Source organism: Procambarus clarkii, chromosome 28, assembly GCF_040958095.1.
Source record: "Procambarus clarkii isolate CNS0578487 chromosome 28, FALCON_Pclarkii_2.0, whole genome shotgun sequence".
Lineage (NCBI taxonomy): Eukaryota > Metazoa > Arthropoda > Malacostraca > Decapoda > Cambaridae > Procambarus > Procambarus clarkii.
Genome location: NC_091177.1, coordinates 40,200,915 through 40,219,078, shown reverse-complemented (window position 1 = coordinate 40,219,078; position 18,164 = coordinate 40,200,915). Strand labels below are relative to the sequence as shown.

Below are 18,164 nucleotides of genomic sequence, written 5' to 3'. Positions count from 1 at the left end.
GTATCACCGTGAATACTAAAAGAGGCAGCAGAGGCCTCTGGCAAGGATCTTTAATGAATCACTTATGTCAGGAGAGTTGCCCAATGGCTGGAAGAGGGCAAATGTCGTACCGATTTTCAAGAAAGGTGATAGGAAGGAGGCACTTAACTCTAGACCTATATTAATGACAAGCATCCCCTGTAAAATACTTGAAAGAATAATTAGGATAAGACTGCTTGCACACCTAGAGAACATTAGGTTTGTAAACAAATATCAACATGAGTTCTGGAAAGGGAAATCTTGTCTAACAAACCTTTTGGAATTCTATGGTAAAATAACGAGGATAAGGCAGGACAGAGAAGGTTGGGCAGACTGCATATTTCAGGACTGGCAAAAAGCATTTGATACAGTCCGCACATGAGACTGCTATTCAAACTTGAGAGGCAGGTAGGAGTGAGCGGAAAGGCTCTAGTAAGAGTAAGGAACTACCTAACAGGAAGGAGCCAAAGAGTTACGGTAAGGGGCTAGAAATCGGACTGGCGAACAGTAACGAGTGGAGTATCTCAAGGATCGGTGCTGGGACCAATTCTATTTCTAATATACGTTAACGACATGTTTACAGAAGTTGAATCCTACATGTCGATGTTCGGGGATGACGCAAAGTTGATAAGAGTTGTGACAGATGAGGATTGTAGGATCCTCCAGGAGGACTTGAACAGGTTGCAGAGATGGTCAGAGAAATGGCTACTGGAGTTCAACACGAGCAAATGTAAAGTTATGGAAATGGGATAGGGTGATAGGAGACCAAAGGGACAGTACACAATGAAGGGGAACTGCCTACCTGTGACGACGTCAGAAAGAGACCTGACGTAACACCTAATCTTTATCCTAAAGCACATATAAAAAGGATAACGACAGCAGAGTACTCAACACCGGCAAAAGTTAGAACATCATTCAGAAACCTAAGTAAGGAGGCATTTAGGGCGCTTTACACTGCCTACGTGAGTATGCCGTCTTAGAGTATGTCGCCTCATCATGGAGTCCCCACCTGACGAAACACATAAGAAAACTGGAAAAAGTTCAGAAGTTTGCAACAAGACTCGTCCCAACGTTACGAGGGATGGGATATGAAGAGCGCCTGAAGGAACTGAGCCTTACGACACTAGAAAAAAGAAGGGAGAGGTGGGATATGATAGGAACGTATAAAATACTTAGGGGCATTGACAGAGTGGAAATAGACGAAATGTTCACACGGAATAGTAACAGAACGAGGGATATGGGTGGAAGCTGGAAACTCAGATGAGTCACAGAGATGTTAGGAAGTTTTCTTTTAGCGTGAGAGTAGTGGAAAAATAGAATGCATTTAAGGAACAGGTTGTGGAAGCATATTCTATTCATAATTTTAAAACTAGGTATGATGAGGAAATAGGACCGGAGTCATTGCTGTAAACAACCGATGGCTCGAAAGGCGGGATCCAAGAGTCAATGCTCGATCCTGCAGGCACAAATAGGTGAGTACACACAAACACACACTCACACACACACACACACACACACACACACACACACACACACACACACACACACACACACACACACACACACACACACACACACACACACACACACACACTGCCACACACACACACGGCATACTCACGTAGGCAGTGTAAAGCCCTGAAGCTAGGTCTGCAGTTAAGGAAGTTGCCATGGAAGTGGCTTCCTCTCAGGAAGCGGCTAGATGTACTAGCCGGCTGATAGAGAGAAATAGAGCAGTAGTAGTAGCAGGCATTAAAGAACAAACAGGGACCAGACCAAAGGAGCAGAGAGACAAGGACAAAAACATGATTAAAGAGATCCTTAAAGAGGTAAGGATGGAGGGAGCTGAGCAAAATGTTGAAAAGGTTTTCAGGCTTGGAAAGTACAACAAGGACAGAGACCGAATGATAAAGGTGGTTTTCATGAGCGAAATCGCGAAAGAGGAACTATTAGAAAGGAAGTGCTGTCTAGTAGGTGTAGAGAAGTTCAAAGAGTATTCTTGCAGAGGGATATGACAAGGGAAGAGAGAATGCAAGCAGCAGACGCGAGGAAGGAGCGCAGGGAGAGAGAAAGGAATCAGGGAGCCACACCCCCGATCCCTACAATCCCAGAGGGGAATGGGGAACCCTCCTCAAACAGTGCATTAGCCACAGGGAGTGCGGCACCACCCCCTCATTCCACCCAACAGACACCCTACCTGCCCCAACCCCTGTCAGCCCCCCACTAAGTACCCACCTAAGGCATCCTCCCCCCACCCACCCCTCTCCTCCCACTCACCCCCTCCTCCCACTCCCCCCTCCCCCCAGGACCTCCCTTCTCCCCCATCCCCCAAGCCCTCCCTTCCCCCACATGCCTTTCCGTCCCTCCCACCCACAAGCCCTCCATTCTCCCCCAACCCCCTAAGCTCTCCACTCTCCCCCACCCCACCTAAGCCTTCCCCTCTCCACCACTCCCCAAAACCCTCCCCTCTTCCTCAACCATCTCAGCCTTCCCTTTCCCCCCACGCCCCCCAAGCCCTCCCCACTTTATTGCCCCCCCCCAACCCTCCCCCCCTCACCCACTCCCCCTACCCTCCCCCTCCCCCCCCACCCCCCCAAGCCCTTCCTCCTCCACCAGTCTCCCCATACCAGATCCTCCCAGCTCCCACTCACCCCAGACCCCACAGGTCCTCCCCAGAGGAGAAGCAGAAGAGAGTTAGTTTCAGGGCAATGTACTCGAACATAGATGGGATCACAAGCAAGGCAATTGAACGTAGAAAGAGCACAAGAAGTGAACCCAGATGTAATTGGACTCACTGAAACAAAACTCTCTGGAATCATAACGAATGCCGTGTTTCCCCAGGAGTACACAATAATAAGGAAAGAGAGGGAAGGTAGGGGAGGAGGAGGAGTGGCCCTACTCATGAGAAAGGAATGGAATTTTAAGGAGATGGCTATCCCGGGCTGTGAGGGTTTCAGAGACAACATAGCAGGCACCATGACAATGGGAGGACCAAGGATAGTAGTAGCAGTAATATATAATCCTCCACCAAATGACAGAAGACCCAGTCAAGAGTACGAAAGCAACAACATGGCAGTTAACACTATAAATGAGAGGGCAGCCTCTTCTGCCTGTAGAAATAGATCCCACCTGCTCATCATGGGGGACTTCAATCACGGCAGGATTGATTGGGAGAACAAGGAACCGCATGGAGGCGAGGATACGTGGAGAGCCAAACTACTGGAGGTGGCGACTAGAAACTTCTTAACCCAGCATGTCAGCGAACCCACAAGGATGAGAGGAAATGACGAACCAGCGAGACTCGACCTGGTTTTCACCCTGAACGACTCTGACATAAGAGAAATCAGTTTTGAGGACCCAGTAGGAATGAGCGACCACAGTGTATTGGTGTTTGAGTACCTGATTGAAGAAGGGTTATTGAACTCGAGGAGGGATACCGAAACCAAAAGGTTAGCATACCGAAAGGGAAACTATGAGGAGATAAGAAAATGCCTAGCAGATATAGCATGGGAAACAGAGCTCAGGGAAAAGACGGCCCAAGATATGATGAAATACATCACGCAAAAATGCAAGGATGCAGCAAACAAGTTTGTCCCAGTCCAAAAGGAAAACAGTGAAATGAAGATGAGAAACCCATGGTTTAATCAGAGATGTAGGCTAGCTAAGCAGCAAAGTAAAAGGGCATGGAGAAACTATAGGAATAACAGGACACTGGAGAGCAGAGAAAGATACCAGAATGCCAGGAATGAATATATTAGGATGAGAAGAGAGGCAGAAAGACAATACGAAAATGACATCGCAAGCAAGGCAAAGACTCAGCCTAAATTGCTGCATAGCCACATCAGGAGAAAAACAACAGTAAAGGAACAGGTTATGAAATTAAGGATAGGGACAGAAGGATTCACTACAAACGACAAGGAAGTGTGTGAGGAACTGAATAAGAAATTCTGAACTACAGGCCAGTGTCCTTGACTTGTATACCATGCAAGGTGATGGAGAAGATCGTGAGAAAAAACCTGGTAACACATCTGGAGAGAAGGGACTTCGTGACAAATCGCCAACATGGGTTCAGGGAGGGTAAATCTTGCCTTACAGGCTTGATAGAATTCTACGATCAGGTGACAAAGATTAAGCAAGAAAGAGAGGGCTGGGCGGACTGCATTTTCTTGGATTGTCGGAAAGCCTTTGACAGTACCGCATAAGAGGCTGGTACATAAGCTGGAGAGACAGGCAGGTGAAGCTAGTAAGGTGCTCCAGTGGATAAGGGAGTATCTAAGCAATAGGAAGCAGAGAGTTACGGTGAGGGGTGAGACCTCCGACTGGCGTGAAGTCACCAGTGGAGTCCCACAGGGCTCTGTACTCGGTCCTATCTTGTTTCTGATATATGTAAATGATCTCCCAGAGGGTATCGATTCATTTCTCTCAATGTTTGCGGACGATGCTAAAATTATGAGAAGGATTAAAACAGAAGAGGACTGTTTGAGGCTTCAAGAAGACCTAGACAAGCTGAAGGAATGGTCGAACAAATGGTTGTTAGAGTTTAACCCAACCAAATGTAATGTACAGAAGATAGGTGTAGGGAGCAGGAGGCCAGATACAAGGTATCATCTGGGAGAGGAAATTCTTCAGGAGTCAGAAAAGGAAAAAGACTTGGGGGTTGATATCACGCCAGACCTGTCTCCTGCAGTACATATCAAGCGGATAACATCTGCGGCATATGCCAGGTTGGCCAACATACGAACGGCATTCAGAAACTTGTGTAAAGAATCATTCAGAACTTTGTATACCACATATGTCAGGCCAATCCTGGAGTATGCAGCCCCAGCATGGAGTCCATATCTATTCAAGGATAAGACTAAACTGGAAAAGGTTCAAAGGTTTGCCACCAGACTAGTACCCGAGCTGAGAGGTATGAGCTACGAGGAGAGACTACGGGAATTAAACCTCACTTCGCTGGAAGACAGAAGAGTTAGGGGGGACATGATCACCACATTCAAGATTCTGAAGGGAACTGATATGGTAGATAAAGACAGTCTATTTAACACAAGGGGAACACGCACAAGGGGACACAGGTGGAAACTGAGTGCCCAAATGAGCCACAGAGATATTATAAAGAACTTTTTTAGTGTCAGAGTGGTTGACAAATGGAATGCATTAGGAGGTGATGTGGTGGAGGCTGACTCCATACACAGTTTCAAGTGTAGATATAATAGAGCCCAATTGGCTCAGGAATCTGTACACCTGTTGATTGACGGTTGAGAGGCGGGACCAAAGAGCCAGAGCTCAACCCCTGCAAACACAACTAGGTGAGTACAACTAGATGAGTACACACACACACACACACACACACACACACACACACACACACACACACACACACACACACACACACACACACACACACTCCTTTGGAAGGAGCCAAAGAGTTACGGTAAGGGGCGAGAAGTCGGACTGGCGAACAGTAACAAGTGGAGTACCACAAGGATCGGTGCTGGGACCAATTCTATTTCTTGTATATGTTAACGACATGTTTACAGGCGTAGAGTCCTACATGTTGATGTTTGCGGATGATGCAAAGTTGATGAGAAGAGTTGTGACAGATGAGGATTGCAGGATCCTCCAAGAGGACCTGAACAGATTGCAGAGATGGTCAGAGAAATGGCTACTAGAATTCAACACGAGCAAATGTAAAGTTATGGAAATGGGACTAGGAGATAGGAGACCAAAGGGACAGTACACAATGAAGGGGAACAGCCTACCTGTAACGACGCGTGAAAGAGACCTGGGGGTGGACGTAACACCTAATCTATCTCCTGAGGCACATATTAATAGGATAACGACAGCAGCGTACTCTACACTGGCAAAAGTTAGAACATCATTCAGAAACCTAAGTAAGGAGGCATTTAGGGCGCTTTACACTGCCTACGTAAGGCCAGTCTTAGAGTATGCCGCCTCATCATGGAGTCCCCATCTGAAGAAGCATATAATGAAACTGGAAAAGGTTCAGAGGTTTGCAACGAGACTCGTCCCAGAGCTACGAGGGATGGGGTATGAAGAGCGCCTGAGGGAACTGTGCCTTACGACACTAGAAAGAAGAAGGGAGAGGGGGGACATGATAGGAACGTATAAGATACTCAGAGGAATTGACAGAGTGGACATAGACGAAATGTTCACACGGAATAGTAACAGAACGAGAGGACATGGATGGAAGCTTGAAACTCAGATGAGTCACAGAGATGTTAGGAAGTTTTCTTTTAGCGTGAGAGTAGTGGGGAAATGGAATGCACTTCAGGAACAGGTTGTGGAAGCAAATACTATTCATAATTTTAAAACCAGGTATGATAGGGAAATGGGACAGGAGTCATTGCTGTAAACAACCGATGCTCGAAAGGCGGGATCCAAGAGTCAATGCTCGATCCTGCAAGCACATATAGGTGAGTACATATAGGTGAGTACACACACACACACACACACACACACACACAGTAAAGGAACAACAGTAAAGGAACAGGTTATGAAATTAAGGAAAGGGGCAGAAGGATTCACTACAAACGACAAGGAAGTGTGTGAGGAACTGAATAAGAAATTCCAAGAGGTCTTCACCTTAGAGCAAGGAGAAATCCCAGAGAATAGAGAGGGAATAGCTACCCAGGAACCACTGGAAGAGTTTGAGATTACCAGCGGGGAAGTAAGGAAGTGTTTACTAGAGTTGGATGTGACAAAGGCTATAGGCCCAGATGGAATCTCCCCTTGGATACTAAAGGAAGGAGCAGAAGAACTGTGCCTACCACTCATTATAGTGTATAACAAATCTCTGACAACAGGGGAACTGCCAGATATTTGGAAGCAGCTAACGTAGTCCCGATATACAAGAAAGGGGATAGACAGGAGGCACTGAATTACAGGCCAGTGTCCCTAACCTGCATACCATGCAAGCTGATGGAGAAGATTGTGCGAAGAAAGCTAGTGGAGCACCTGGAGCGAAAGAACTTTGTAACACAGCACCAACATGGATTCAGGGATGGCAGGTCCTGCCTCACAGGGTTACTTGAATTCTACGACCAGGCAACAAAAATAAGGCAAGAAAGAGAAGGGTGGGCAGACTGCATATTTTTGGATTGTCAGAAAGCCTTTGATACAGTGCCACACAAGAGGCTAGTGAAAAAGCTGGAGATGCAGGCGGAAGTGAAAGGGAAGGTACTCCGTTGGATAGAGGAGTACCTAAGCAACAGGAGACAAGGAGTCAGTGTGAGGGGTGAGGTCTCAGATTGGCGAGACGTTACGAGTGGAGTCTCGCAGGGGTCAGTCCTTGGACCTATACTGTTTCTGATATATGTAAATGATCTCCCAGAGGGTATAGAATCGTTTCTCTCAATGTTTGCCGATGATGCAAAAATTATGAGGAGAATTGAAACTGAGGACGATAGTAGGAGGCTACAAGATGACCTAGACAGACTGAGTGAATGGTGCAACAAATGGCTGTTGAAGTTCAACCCAAGTAAATGCAAAGTAATGAAACTAGGCAGTGGAAACAGGAGGCCAGACACAGGATACAGAATAGGAGATGAAGTACTTAATGAAACGGACAGAGAGAAAGATCTAGGAGTTGATATCACACCAAACCTGTCTCCTGAAGCCCACATAAAAAGAATAACATCTGCGGCATATGCGAGGCTGGATAACATCAGAACAGCGTTCAGGAACCTGTGTAAGGAATCATTCAGAATCTTGTACACCACATATGTAAGACCAATCCTGGAGTATGCGGCCCCAGCATGGAGCCCGTATCTTGTCAAGCACAAGACGAAGCTGGAAAAAGTCCAAAGGTATGCCACTAGACTAGTCCCAGAACTAAGAGGCATGAGTTACGAGGAAAGGCTGCGGGAAATGCACCTTACGACACTGGAAGACAGAAGAGTAAGGGGAGACATGATCACAACCTACAAAATCCTCAGAGGAATCGACCGGGTAAACAAGGATAAACTATTCAACACTGGTGGGACGCAAACAAGGGGACACAGGTGGAAGCTGAGTACCCACATGAGCCACAGAGACGTTAGAAGGAACTTTTTCAGTGTCAGAGTAGTTAACGGATGGAATGCATTAGACAGTGATGTGGTGGAGGCTGACTCCATACACAGTTTCAAATGTAGATATGATAGAGCCCAGTAGGCTCAGGAATCTGTACACCAGTTGATTGACAGTTGAGAGGCGGGACCAAAGAGCCAAAACTCAACCCCCGCAAGCACAAATAGGTGAGTACAAATAGGTGAATACACACACACACACACACACACACACACACACACACACACACACACACACACACACACACACACACACACACACACACACACACACACACACACACACAGAGTAAAGCAGTATAGGATGAAGGGAAGACAGATTCTTCAATCGGAAAAGGGTTTATATTTTCATTTCATTAATTTTGCCCCGAAAAGAAGAAAGTCCCGGGAGTTAACAAAACCTCAGATCTGATGCCAGAAGCCCACATTAGCAGAATAACAACAGCTGCATATGGCATACTGGCCAACATCCGTGTATCCTTCAGAAACTTGGACACAGGGGCTTGTGTCCAAGTTTCAACCCTATACCCTTCTATACCCTATCAACCCTTCTGGACCCTATATACAGCGAAGGTGAGACCCACACTTCAATATCCATCCCGAGATGGAACACTTACCTGAAAAAGAAGGAGAAACTAGAAAATGTCCAATGATATGCATCGAGACTCGTTCCGGAGCTGAAAGGATGAAGCTAGGGAAAAAATTGGGAAATTTTGACTAGCCGCCAGCTTCCTGTCTCTAGAAATGATTGCCCTCAGATAAATTCCAGTAAACTCAAACAAAATAATTTCACTCTCCAGATGCAGCAGTAGGCAGCAGCGCTTGTCATCGCCAAAGGTGACATTAACTAACAACGTCTTTCTCCTTGAAGCTGCAGGTGCTGGGACCCGAGGTGGAGATAAGGCTGAGCAGCAGCAGCGCCCAGCTCGAGGCCGAGGTGTGCTACGACTTCAAGAGCAACCAGTACCAAACCTTACCAGCTGGAGACTTCCTCATCAACCTTCTGACCTTGCCCTCCAGGGTCATACACAGAGAGGACCTGGAGCTGCAGACCTTGGCCCGAGAGACAGCTCAGGGTCAAGGTAAGTATCCCACTATGTTTACATATATCAAAAGTGGAGTTGTGTTAATCTCCTGACAGATGGAATATATATGTATCAAAGATTTATACAAATATGTCGGTCATAGATATCGACTCAAGGTTCATTAGCAATCAGATGCTATCCATAGTCCTGGTGAGGGAGAAGACATGCCATGCGTGACAGGTGAAGACATTTCACCTTAACCTGACATGCTTGTCAAGGCCAGCACTGTAATCAACGCCAGTACCGATGATTGACTACTTAAACCGACCTGACCAATACCAATCGGAATCCTTAATTAGTAATTATATATGAGGATATATATAAGCAGTGACTCTAGCACTGATCACCGCTTCCTGATGGTGGTGGTCGTGTGTATGGTGAGGGGGATGGTGGTGGTCGTGTGTATGGTGAGGGGGATGGTGGTGGTCGTGTGTATGGTGAGGGGGATGGTGGTGGTCGTGTGTATGGTGAGGGGGATGGTGGTGGTCGAGTGTGTGGTGAGGGGGATGGTGGTGGTCGTGTGTGTGGTGAGGGGGATGGTGGTGGTCGTGTGTATGGTGAGGGGGATGGTGGTGGTCGAGTGTGTGGTGAGGGGGATGGTGGTGGTCGTGTGTGTGGTGAGGGGGATGGTGGTGGTCGTGTGTATGGTGAGGGGGATGGTGGTGGTCGTGTGTGTGGTGAGGGGGTGATGGTGGTGGTCGTGTGTATGGTGAGGGGGATGGTGGTGGTCGTGTGTGTGGTGAGGGGGTGATGGTGGTGGTCGTGTGTATGGTGAGGGGGATGGTGGTGGTCGTGTGTGTGGTGAGGGGGATGGTGGTGGTCGTGTGTGTGGTGAGGGGGTGATGGTGGTGGTCGTGTGTGTGGTGAGGGGGATGGTGGTGGTCGTGTGTGTGGTGAGGAGGATGGTGGTGGTCGTGTGTGTGGTGAGGGGGATGGTGGTGGTCGTGTGTGTGGTGAGGGGGATGGTGGTGGTCGTGTGTGTGGTGAGGGGGATGGTAGTGGTCGTGTGTGTGGTGAGGGGGATGGTGGTGGTCGTGTGTGTGGTGAGGGGGATGGTGATGGTCGTGTGTGTGGTGAGGGGGATGGTGGTGATTGTGTTGACGGTGGTCTCTCCAGCCAGCCTCGTCACTCACCAAATTCTACCAAAATTACGTTAATACTGCAATCCACAATACATATATATATATAAATCACACTTGCCACGGCCCTGGGAACAATACAAGAAATTAAGACCACACTGTGGTACACTCCACAATAATCATTGCCAGGAATCACTGGCATTACACATACCTAAGCACTCAGTGATGGAATTCCACACCTGCAAGACCACACATGGAAATGATATCACTCCGTCCCATGGACTATCAAAAATTATTATTTACCTCAATGGAATAATATAATTATTACATGGACATCCTCTCAGTCCTTGGCTAATCTATGTATACTCTGTTCCCGTGTGTACCCACACACACACACACACTGTACGTCTGTGTACACCAGACGTAAGTCCCTCTGGACTCAGAAGATGACAACAAGGGTGATTATCTCCTCATCCACACTCCACTTCACCTCCACAGGTGCTGCGTGACAATGTGACGGAACACTTGACCTCGAATTCAAGCTTTTAGAGACTAACTGATCACCAGAAATACACACATAGGTACTTACTCATTCACAGTGCCGGCTTACACACCATTCCCATACATCATGCACCCCGCTACAGGTGGCTGGCTCGCTCACGGCAGCGGTAGGTGGCGGTAGTACCTTACGTGGTATTTTTTCGTACAATTGGCGCACACTCGAACCCCTCCCACTCAACACGGCTCGGTTCGCACCCTCGACCCACTGGTGAAGTGAAGCGTTCGTACCCAGGTGACGCGCACAACGATAGCGTCTCACACAAACATGGGAAATCTGCCTGACACGAATTTCCCCGTTCCCATCGACTGCTACAGAGCACTAGCAAGTCTAATCATCACTGGTATGGGATCTACGAGTCTGTTACTGCTCGTATGCACATTACCCCACAATCCCAGATCACTGTACCTCTACCCACTGTACACAATGTCTTTCTCCCCTCCAAGCGACGACTTCGGCCGGATTCTGTGACGACCGCTGTCGTTGGTGAAGCAGTTGAGTAGTCCCAGCCACCACGACGCCCTATACTTCAATTTGGCCGAATTGAGTACAGGGAAGCGTCTTGACAGAGTGGCAGCTGGGTTCAGAATGATGCTCACATCGACGATTCCCGCGTCCTTCTCGAAATAACCAATGAGAGGAAGGCATACAGCGGCCTACCCCTCTCATCCAATCAGCGACGGTGTAGCATAGCCCCTAGGGCAGCTCCAAAATGGCCGACCAACATGGCGGCTCAAGATGTTTACTAAGATGGCGGCTGTTTCCATGACGACGGCTCAAGTGGCCAGCGAGCGCGGGAGGCCCACAGCTCACCCCACGCCTGCGGCCTAGCTGTTCCCGCGCAAAGTCGAGTCTCGCTCCATGCCATACAAGGAGATGATGCTATCGGCTCTAGCGCTGTCCACAGACGTGTTACTCCGGCCAGGGTAACATTTCTGGACTGCTGATGACTGGGGCTCTCACATGAGCCCAAACACTACATGTTTCAGTTGCTGGTTACTAAACATTAAGTCCGCCCACTTAACAAGTGCACTTAACAAGTGTACTGGCTCCTACAGGCATAAGAGCACTATTGTAAGTGAGCTGGTGAACCATCCCCTCACATATAATAAATCGTCAATTGTATCTTCTGATTTTTGTCTGTAGGGATAACGTTTCTATTAACAATATCTTTCAGGACCCTTTCCTCCGTTTTATGAGCTGTGGAAAAGAAGTTCCTGTAAAATAGTCTAATAGGGGGGTACAGGTGTTGTGTTAGTAGTCTCTTCAGAGGTTGCATGGCGTTTCACTTTCCTTCTTATGATGTCTTCAACGAAACCATTGGAGAAGCCGTTGTTGACTAGGACCTGCCGTACCCTACAGAGTTCTTCATCGACTTGCTTCCATCCTGAGCTGTGGCTGAGAGCACGGTCGACATAAGCGTTAACAACACTCCTCTTGTACCTGTCTGGGCAGTCACTGTTGGCATTGAGGCACATTCCTATGTTTGTTTCCTTAGTGTAGACTGCAGTGTGGAAACCTCTGCTCCTTTTCATGACTGTTACATCTAGAAAAAGCAGCTTCCCATCGTTCTCCATCTCGTAAGTGAAACGCAACACAGAATTCCGCTCAAATTCCGCTTATATAGTATGTATATAAAATCTGCTCGAATGTGAATGGAACGTTGTGTGAAAATTTCAAGGCAATCGGTGAAGAACTTTCGGAGAGTAGCGATTTTGAACAAATGAACGTTTCCATTTTTATTTATATAGATATATAATGAGTTGAAAATATTGCTGCAAATCTCAGAGCAACAACATTTATTTGATTGTAAATAATAATTTAACCCAATAAAATTAATATTTATATAAATATTTTGATATTTCCTCAAGTCTGTATCGTACTGCGTGGCTTAAGTTCAAAGAGTTGTTCTATAGAATACATTTGTTGACTGGCTTATGTATGCTCGTGAGGAACTTGAAGTTTAGTTAAGTTCCAGTTTTAAACTTTGTTTTCATGAGCGTTTGTCCTCACGTGCTTTATATCCTATTAGATGTGTATTGCTCTGTATAATTATTCTTGGGCTATTCGTAGAGTTTGTCATTCGGTGTATATTATGTCTTATAATTCTCATCAATTTTAACACTCTCCTTCCTCAAGCCATGATGCAGCCGCAGCAAGTGCAGTATATGCCACATTATCAGCAACAGCAACAAGACAGTCCAGCAACACGAGCCGCAGGACGTGAGCCACGAACTGGAGGAGCTATATGGAAGTATAATGTCCGCCGAGCAACTGGCCAAGTTAGACTCTCAACCAAATCCCTTTAACTTCAGTGAACGAGTCTCTCAAACTCTGCGTATCCCGAGGAAGGTAAGCCAGGTCATGAACACCGTAGGAATGGGTGGGTTAGCCAGCGTGGGCTAGCTAGGGTGGGCTAGCTAGGGCCCGCAAAGGTCCCATCCTTAAGAAGGTGGGGCAGGCTTTGTGGTCCTTTGGCTAGAGTGGGAAAGCCAGGGATAGAAGAGGATGAACGGGGGTTATCTTGAGATTATCTTGAGGTTATCTTGAGATGATTTCGGGGCTTTAGTGTCCCCGCGGCCCGGTTCTCGACCAGGCCTCCACCCCCAGGAAGCAGCCCGTGACAGCTGACTAACTCCCAGGTACCTATTTACTGCTAGGTAACAGGGGCATTCAGGGTGAAAGAAACTTTGCCCATTTGTTCTGCCTCGTGCGGGAATCGAACCCGCGCCACAGAATTACGAGTGTGAGATGAACGCGCGGGCAATAGAAAGAAAGAAAATAAAAATAAAAATGATATCGTTTGTGTCAGCGAGGAGTAATTACGACTGGGACCAGATAATGGGAATCTGGAGAGGAATGTGCAGGAGTTGAAGTAAGGGTGATTAAAAAAAGAAATTACAAAAGTAAAAAAAGAAATTACAAAAGAATGGTGCCTGCATTGTTAACAGTTAAATAGGAGATAAGTGTGCGAGGTGACAACAGCTGGTGAGTGAATATACGGCCCAACTGCTATGAACAATGATACATCGTAAGTGAGTCTAACACGAACTCATAGTTGTCTATCCTTCCTGGTTAAACAAAAAGAAAATGTGAAATTGTAATTAATTTTAGTTTATAATGCTGACTGCCATTCAAACGAATTTAGAAGAAAAAAGATGATATGTTAGGAAGCACAACACTTCCTCACGAAGGTCACATATAGAGTATAGAGACCAGTGCCCAGAGAACGTGATTGGTGAAACAAGTTGGGCAAATCAAAATATTTGTGATTGCTTACTTAGATTTGAATGTTTTCTGAAGGGAAAATCATCAGTTAAATATATTTATTAGTGATTTTGCATCATTCCCTACATAACATACATAGAAAATGAAATTGCAAAAGAAGACACCTGGCCCACTGCGGACCACTGTGACCCACTGTGACTCTCTGTGACTCTCTGTGACTCTCTGTGACCCACTGTGGCCCACAGTGACTCTCTGTGACCCACTGTGACTCTCTGTGACCCCCAGTGACTCTCTGTGACCCACTGTGACTCTCTGTGAACCACTGTGACTCTCTGTGACCCACTGTGACTCTCTGTGACCCCCAGTGACTCTCTGTGACCCACTGTGACTCTCTGTGACCCCCAGTGACTCTCTGTGACCCACTGTGACTCTCTGTGACCCACTGTAACTCTCTGTGACACACAGTGACTCTGTGACCCACTGTGACTCTCTGTGACCCCCAGTGACTCTCTGTGACCCACTGTAACTCTCTGTGACCCACTGTAACTCTCTGTGACCCACTGTGACTCTCTGTGACCCACTGTGACTCTCTGTGACCCACTGTGACTCTCTGTGAACCACTGTGACTCTCTGTGACCCACTGTGACTCTCTGTGACCCACTGTGACTCTCTGTGACCCACTGTGACTCTCTGTGACCCACTGTGACCTACTGTGACTCTTTGTGACCCACTATGACTCTCTGTGACCCACTGTGACCTACTGTGACTCTCTGTGACCCACTGTGACTCTCTGTGACCCACTGTGACTCTCTGTGACCCACTGTGACTCTCTGTGACCCACTGTGACTCTCTGTGACCCACTGTGACCTACTGTGACTCTCTGTGACCCACTGTGACCTAATGTGACTCTCTCTGATCCACTATGACATACTGTGGCCCACTGTAACCCACAATGACCACTGTGACCCACAACGACCACTGTGACCCACAACGACCACTGTGACCCACTATAACATACTGTGACCCACTGTGGCTCACTGTGGCCCACTATGACATACTGTGGCCCACTATGACATACTGTGGCCCACTGTGACTCATTGTGACATACTGTGACCCACTGCGACATACTAGGACCCAATGTGGCCCACTGCGACCCACTGTGACCGACTGTGACCGACTGTGACCCATTGTGACCCACTGTGACCCACTGTGACCCAATGCGACCCACTGTGGCCCACTGTGACCCACTGTGATCTACTACTGACTTGAACGGTCGGTATTGTGTAGTGGGTAAGGTACTAGATATACAAAGGTGTATGAAGAGCCCAGATATCTGGATTCGAACCCTTCATGAGGATACGTTTTGTGTTATGTATATATTATATTATATATATTATATAGCGTTTTTGTATGTATATATTATATATATATATATATATATATATATATATATATATATATATATATATATATATATATATATATATATGTCGTACCTAGTAGCCAGAACGCACTTCTCGGCCTACTATTCAAGGCCCGATTTGCCTAATAAGCCAAGTTTTGCTGAATTAATATATTTTCTCTATTTTTTTCTTATGAAATGATAAAGCTACCCATTTCATTATGTATGAGGTCAATTTTTTTTTATTGGAGTTAAAATTAACGTAGATATCGGACCGAATCTAACTAACCCTACCTAACCTAACCTAACCTATCTTTAGTGGTTAGGTTGGGTTAGGTAGCCGAAAAAGTTAGGTTAGGTTAGGTTAGGTAGGTTAGGTTGTCGAAAAACAATTAATTCATTAGAACTTGGCTTATTAGGCAAATCGGGCCTTGCATAGTAGGCTGAGAAGTGCGTTCTGGCTACTAGGTACGACATATATATATATGTCGTACCTAGTAGCCAGAACGCACTTCTCAGCCTACTATGCAAGGCCCGATTTGCCTAATAAGCCAAGTTTTCCTGAATTAATATATTTTCTCTATTTTTTTTCTTATGAAATGATAAAGCTACCCATTTGATTATGTATGAGGTCAATTTTTTTTATTGGAGTTAAAATTAACGTACATATATGACCGAACCTAACCAACCCTACCTAACCTAACCTAACCTATCTTTATAGGTAAGGTTAGGTTAGGTAGCCGAAAAAGTTAGGTCAGGTTAGGTTAGGTAGGTTAGGTAGTCGAAAACCAATTAATTCATGAAAACTTGGCTTATTAGGCAAATCGGGCCTTGAATAGTAGGCCGAGAAGTGCGTTCTGGCTACTAGGTACGACATATATATATATATATATATATATATATATATATATATATATATATATATATATATATATATATATATATATATATATATATATATATATATATATATATATATATATATATATATATATATATATATATATATATATATATTATATATATATATATATATATATATATAATATATATATATATATATATATATATATATATATATATATTATATATATATATATATATATATCTACATATATATATATATATATATGTCGTACCTAGTAGCCAGAACTCACTTCTCAGCCTACTATGCAAGGCCCGATTTGCCTAATAAGCCAAGTTTTCATGAATTAATTGTTTTTCGACTACCTAACCTACCTAACCTAACCTAACCTAACTTTTTCGGCTACTTAACCCAACCTAACCTATAGAGATAGGTTAGGTTAGGTTAGGTAGGGTTGGTTACGTTCGGTCATATATCTACGTTAATTTTAATTCAATGAACAAAAATTGACCTCATACATTATGAAATGGGTAGCTTTATCATTTCATAAGAAAAAATTTAGAGAAAATATATTAATTCAGGAAAACTTGGCTTGTTAGGCAAATCGGGCCATGCATAGTAGGCTGAGAAGTGAGTTCTGGCTACTAGGTACGACATATATATATATATATATATATATATATATATTTATATATATATATATATATATATATATATATATATATATATATATATATATATATAATATATATATATATATATATATATATATATATATATATATATATATATATATATATATATATATATGTCGTACCTAGTAGCCAGAACGCACTTCTCTGCCTACTATGCAAGGCCCGATTTGCCTAATAAGCCAAATTTTCATGAATTAATTGTTTTTCGACAACCTAACCCACATATAATATATATATATATATATATATATATATATATATATATATATATATATATATATATATATATATATATATATATATATATATATATATATATATATATATTCTCCAAAATTCATTTTTATTTCTAGTCTGACGTGACACTTGAGCGCGTTTCGTAAAACTTATTACATTTTCAAAGACTTTGTGGGAAGAGGCTATATGTTCCTTAATGGAGCCCTGTTGCTTATGCATCGTTAAACGCCTGGAAAGAGATGTTGTTGTCTTGCCTATATACTGAGTATTTTGACCAAACCATCACCAGAGAAATCTTAGCAAACAACACAGAAATCATCGATAGATACAGTGATAGCAGGCGGCTCGACGTCTGCGAGGCACTCCACATCAAGAAGTCAACACCAGCAATCAACAGCCTATTAATGCACAACTATATTCTACCCACTTCAAGACTCTGCTCCCATATAGAAGCATCAAGAAATATGGGCCAATAAAAATAGGCCTTCTGCAGTTACCTACTGTTATGATCTCAGCCTGCAGGAGAAACGAGTCTCCCTCCTTGAGAGTTATTCAGCAAGCCTGACCTGATTAGAAGGTCTAGCAAATATTGAGGTGATAACCCATATGTAAAATAGCTGGTTGGATATATATAAGAATTTAAGATTATGGGCAGTGAAGAAGGAAACAGATAAATGACTGGCTAGGAGATGTGGACATTTTGCTGGAGGCGTGGGGCTCGCTTCCGGAGGACCTTGACCTCACTTGAGTGCCTGACATTGCAGGGGAAAGCCGCGCTACGTTTGAGCTCCCGCCAGAAGGGAACCCCTAGTGATATATCTCTAAGAGAAGAGAAGTGTGCAGACGTGCCAGCTGTGGAATTGAGCTGAGAAGGTTGTGGTGTCAAGTCTTGGACGGCGAGGAGAGTTT

General features: G+C 44.9%; 1 protein-coding gene across 1 annotated transcript in view; it reads left to right on the top strand.

Annotated features, from left to right (window-relative positions):
* The window catches only part of LOC123755126 (dynein intermediate chain 2, ciliary), a 120,396-nt gene that overhangs the window by 14,292 nt on the left and 87,940 nt on the right, over positions 1-18,164 (top strand). Inside the window, exons 2-4 of the mRNA XM_069332541.1 lie at positions 8,977-9,187; positions 11,887-11,902; positions 12,979-13,180. Coding sequence (XP_069188642.1) covers positions 8,977-9,187; positions 11,887-11,902; positions 12,979-13,180 — 429 coding nt within the window. The remainder of the gene's footprint in view (positions 1-8,976; positions 9,188-11,886; positions 11,903-12,978; positions 13,181-18,164) is intronic.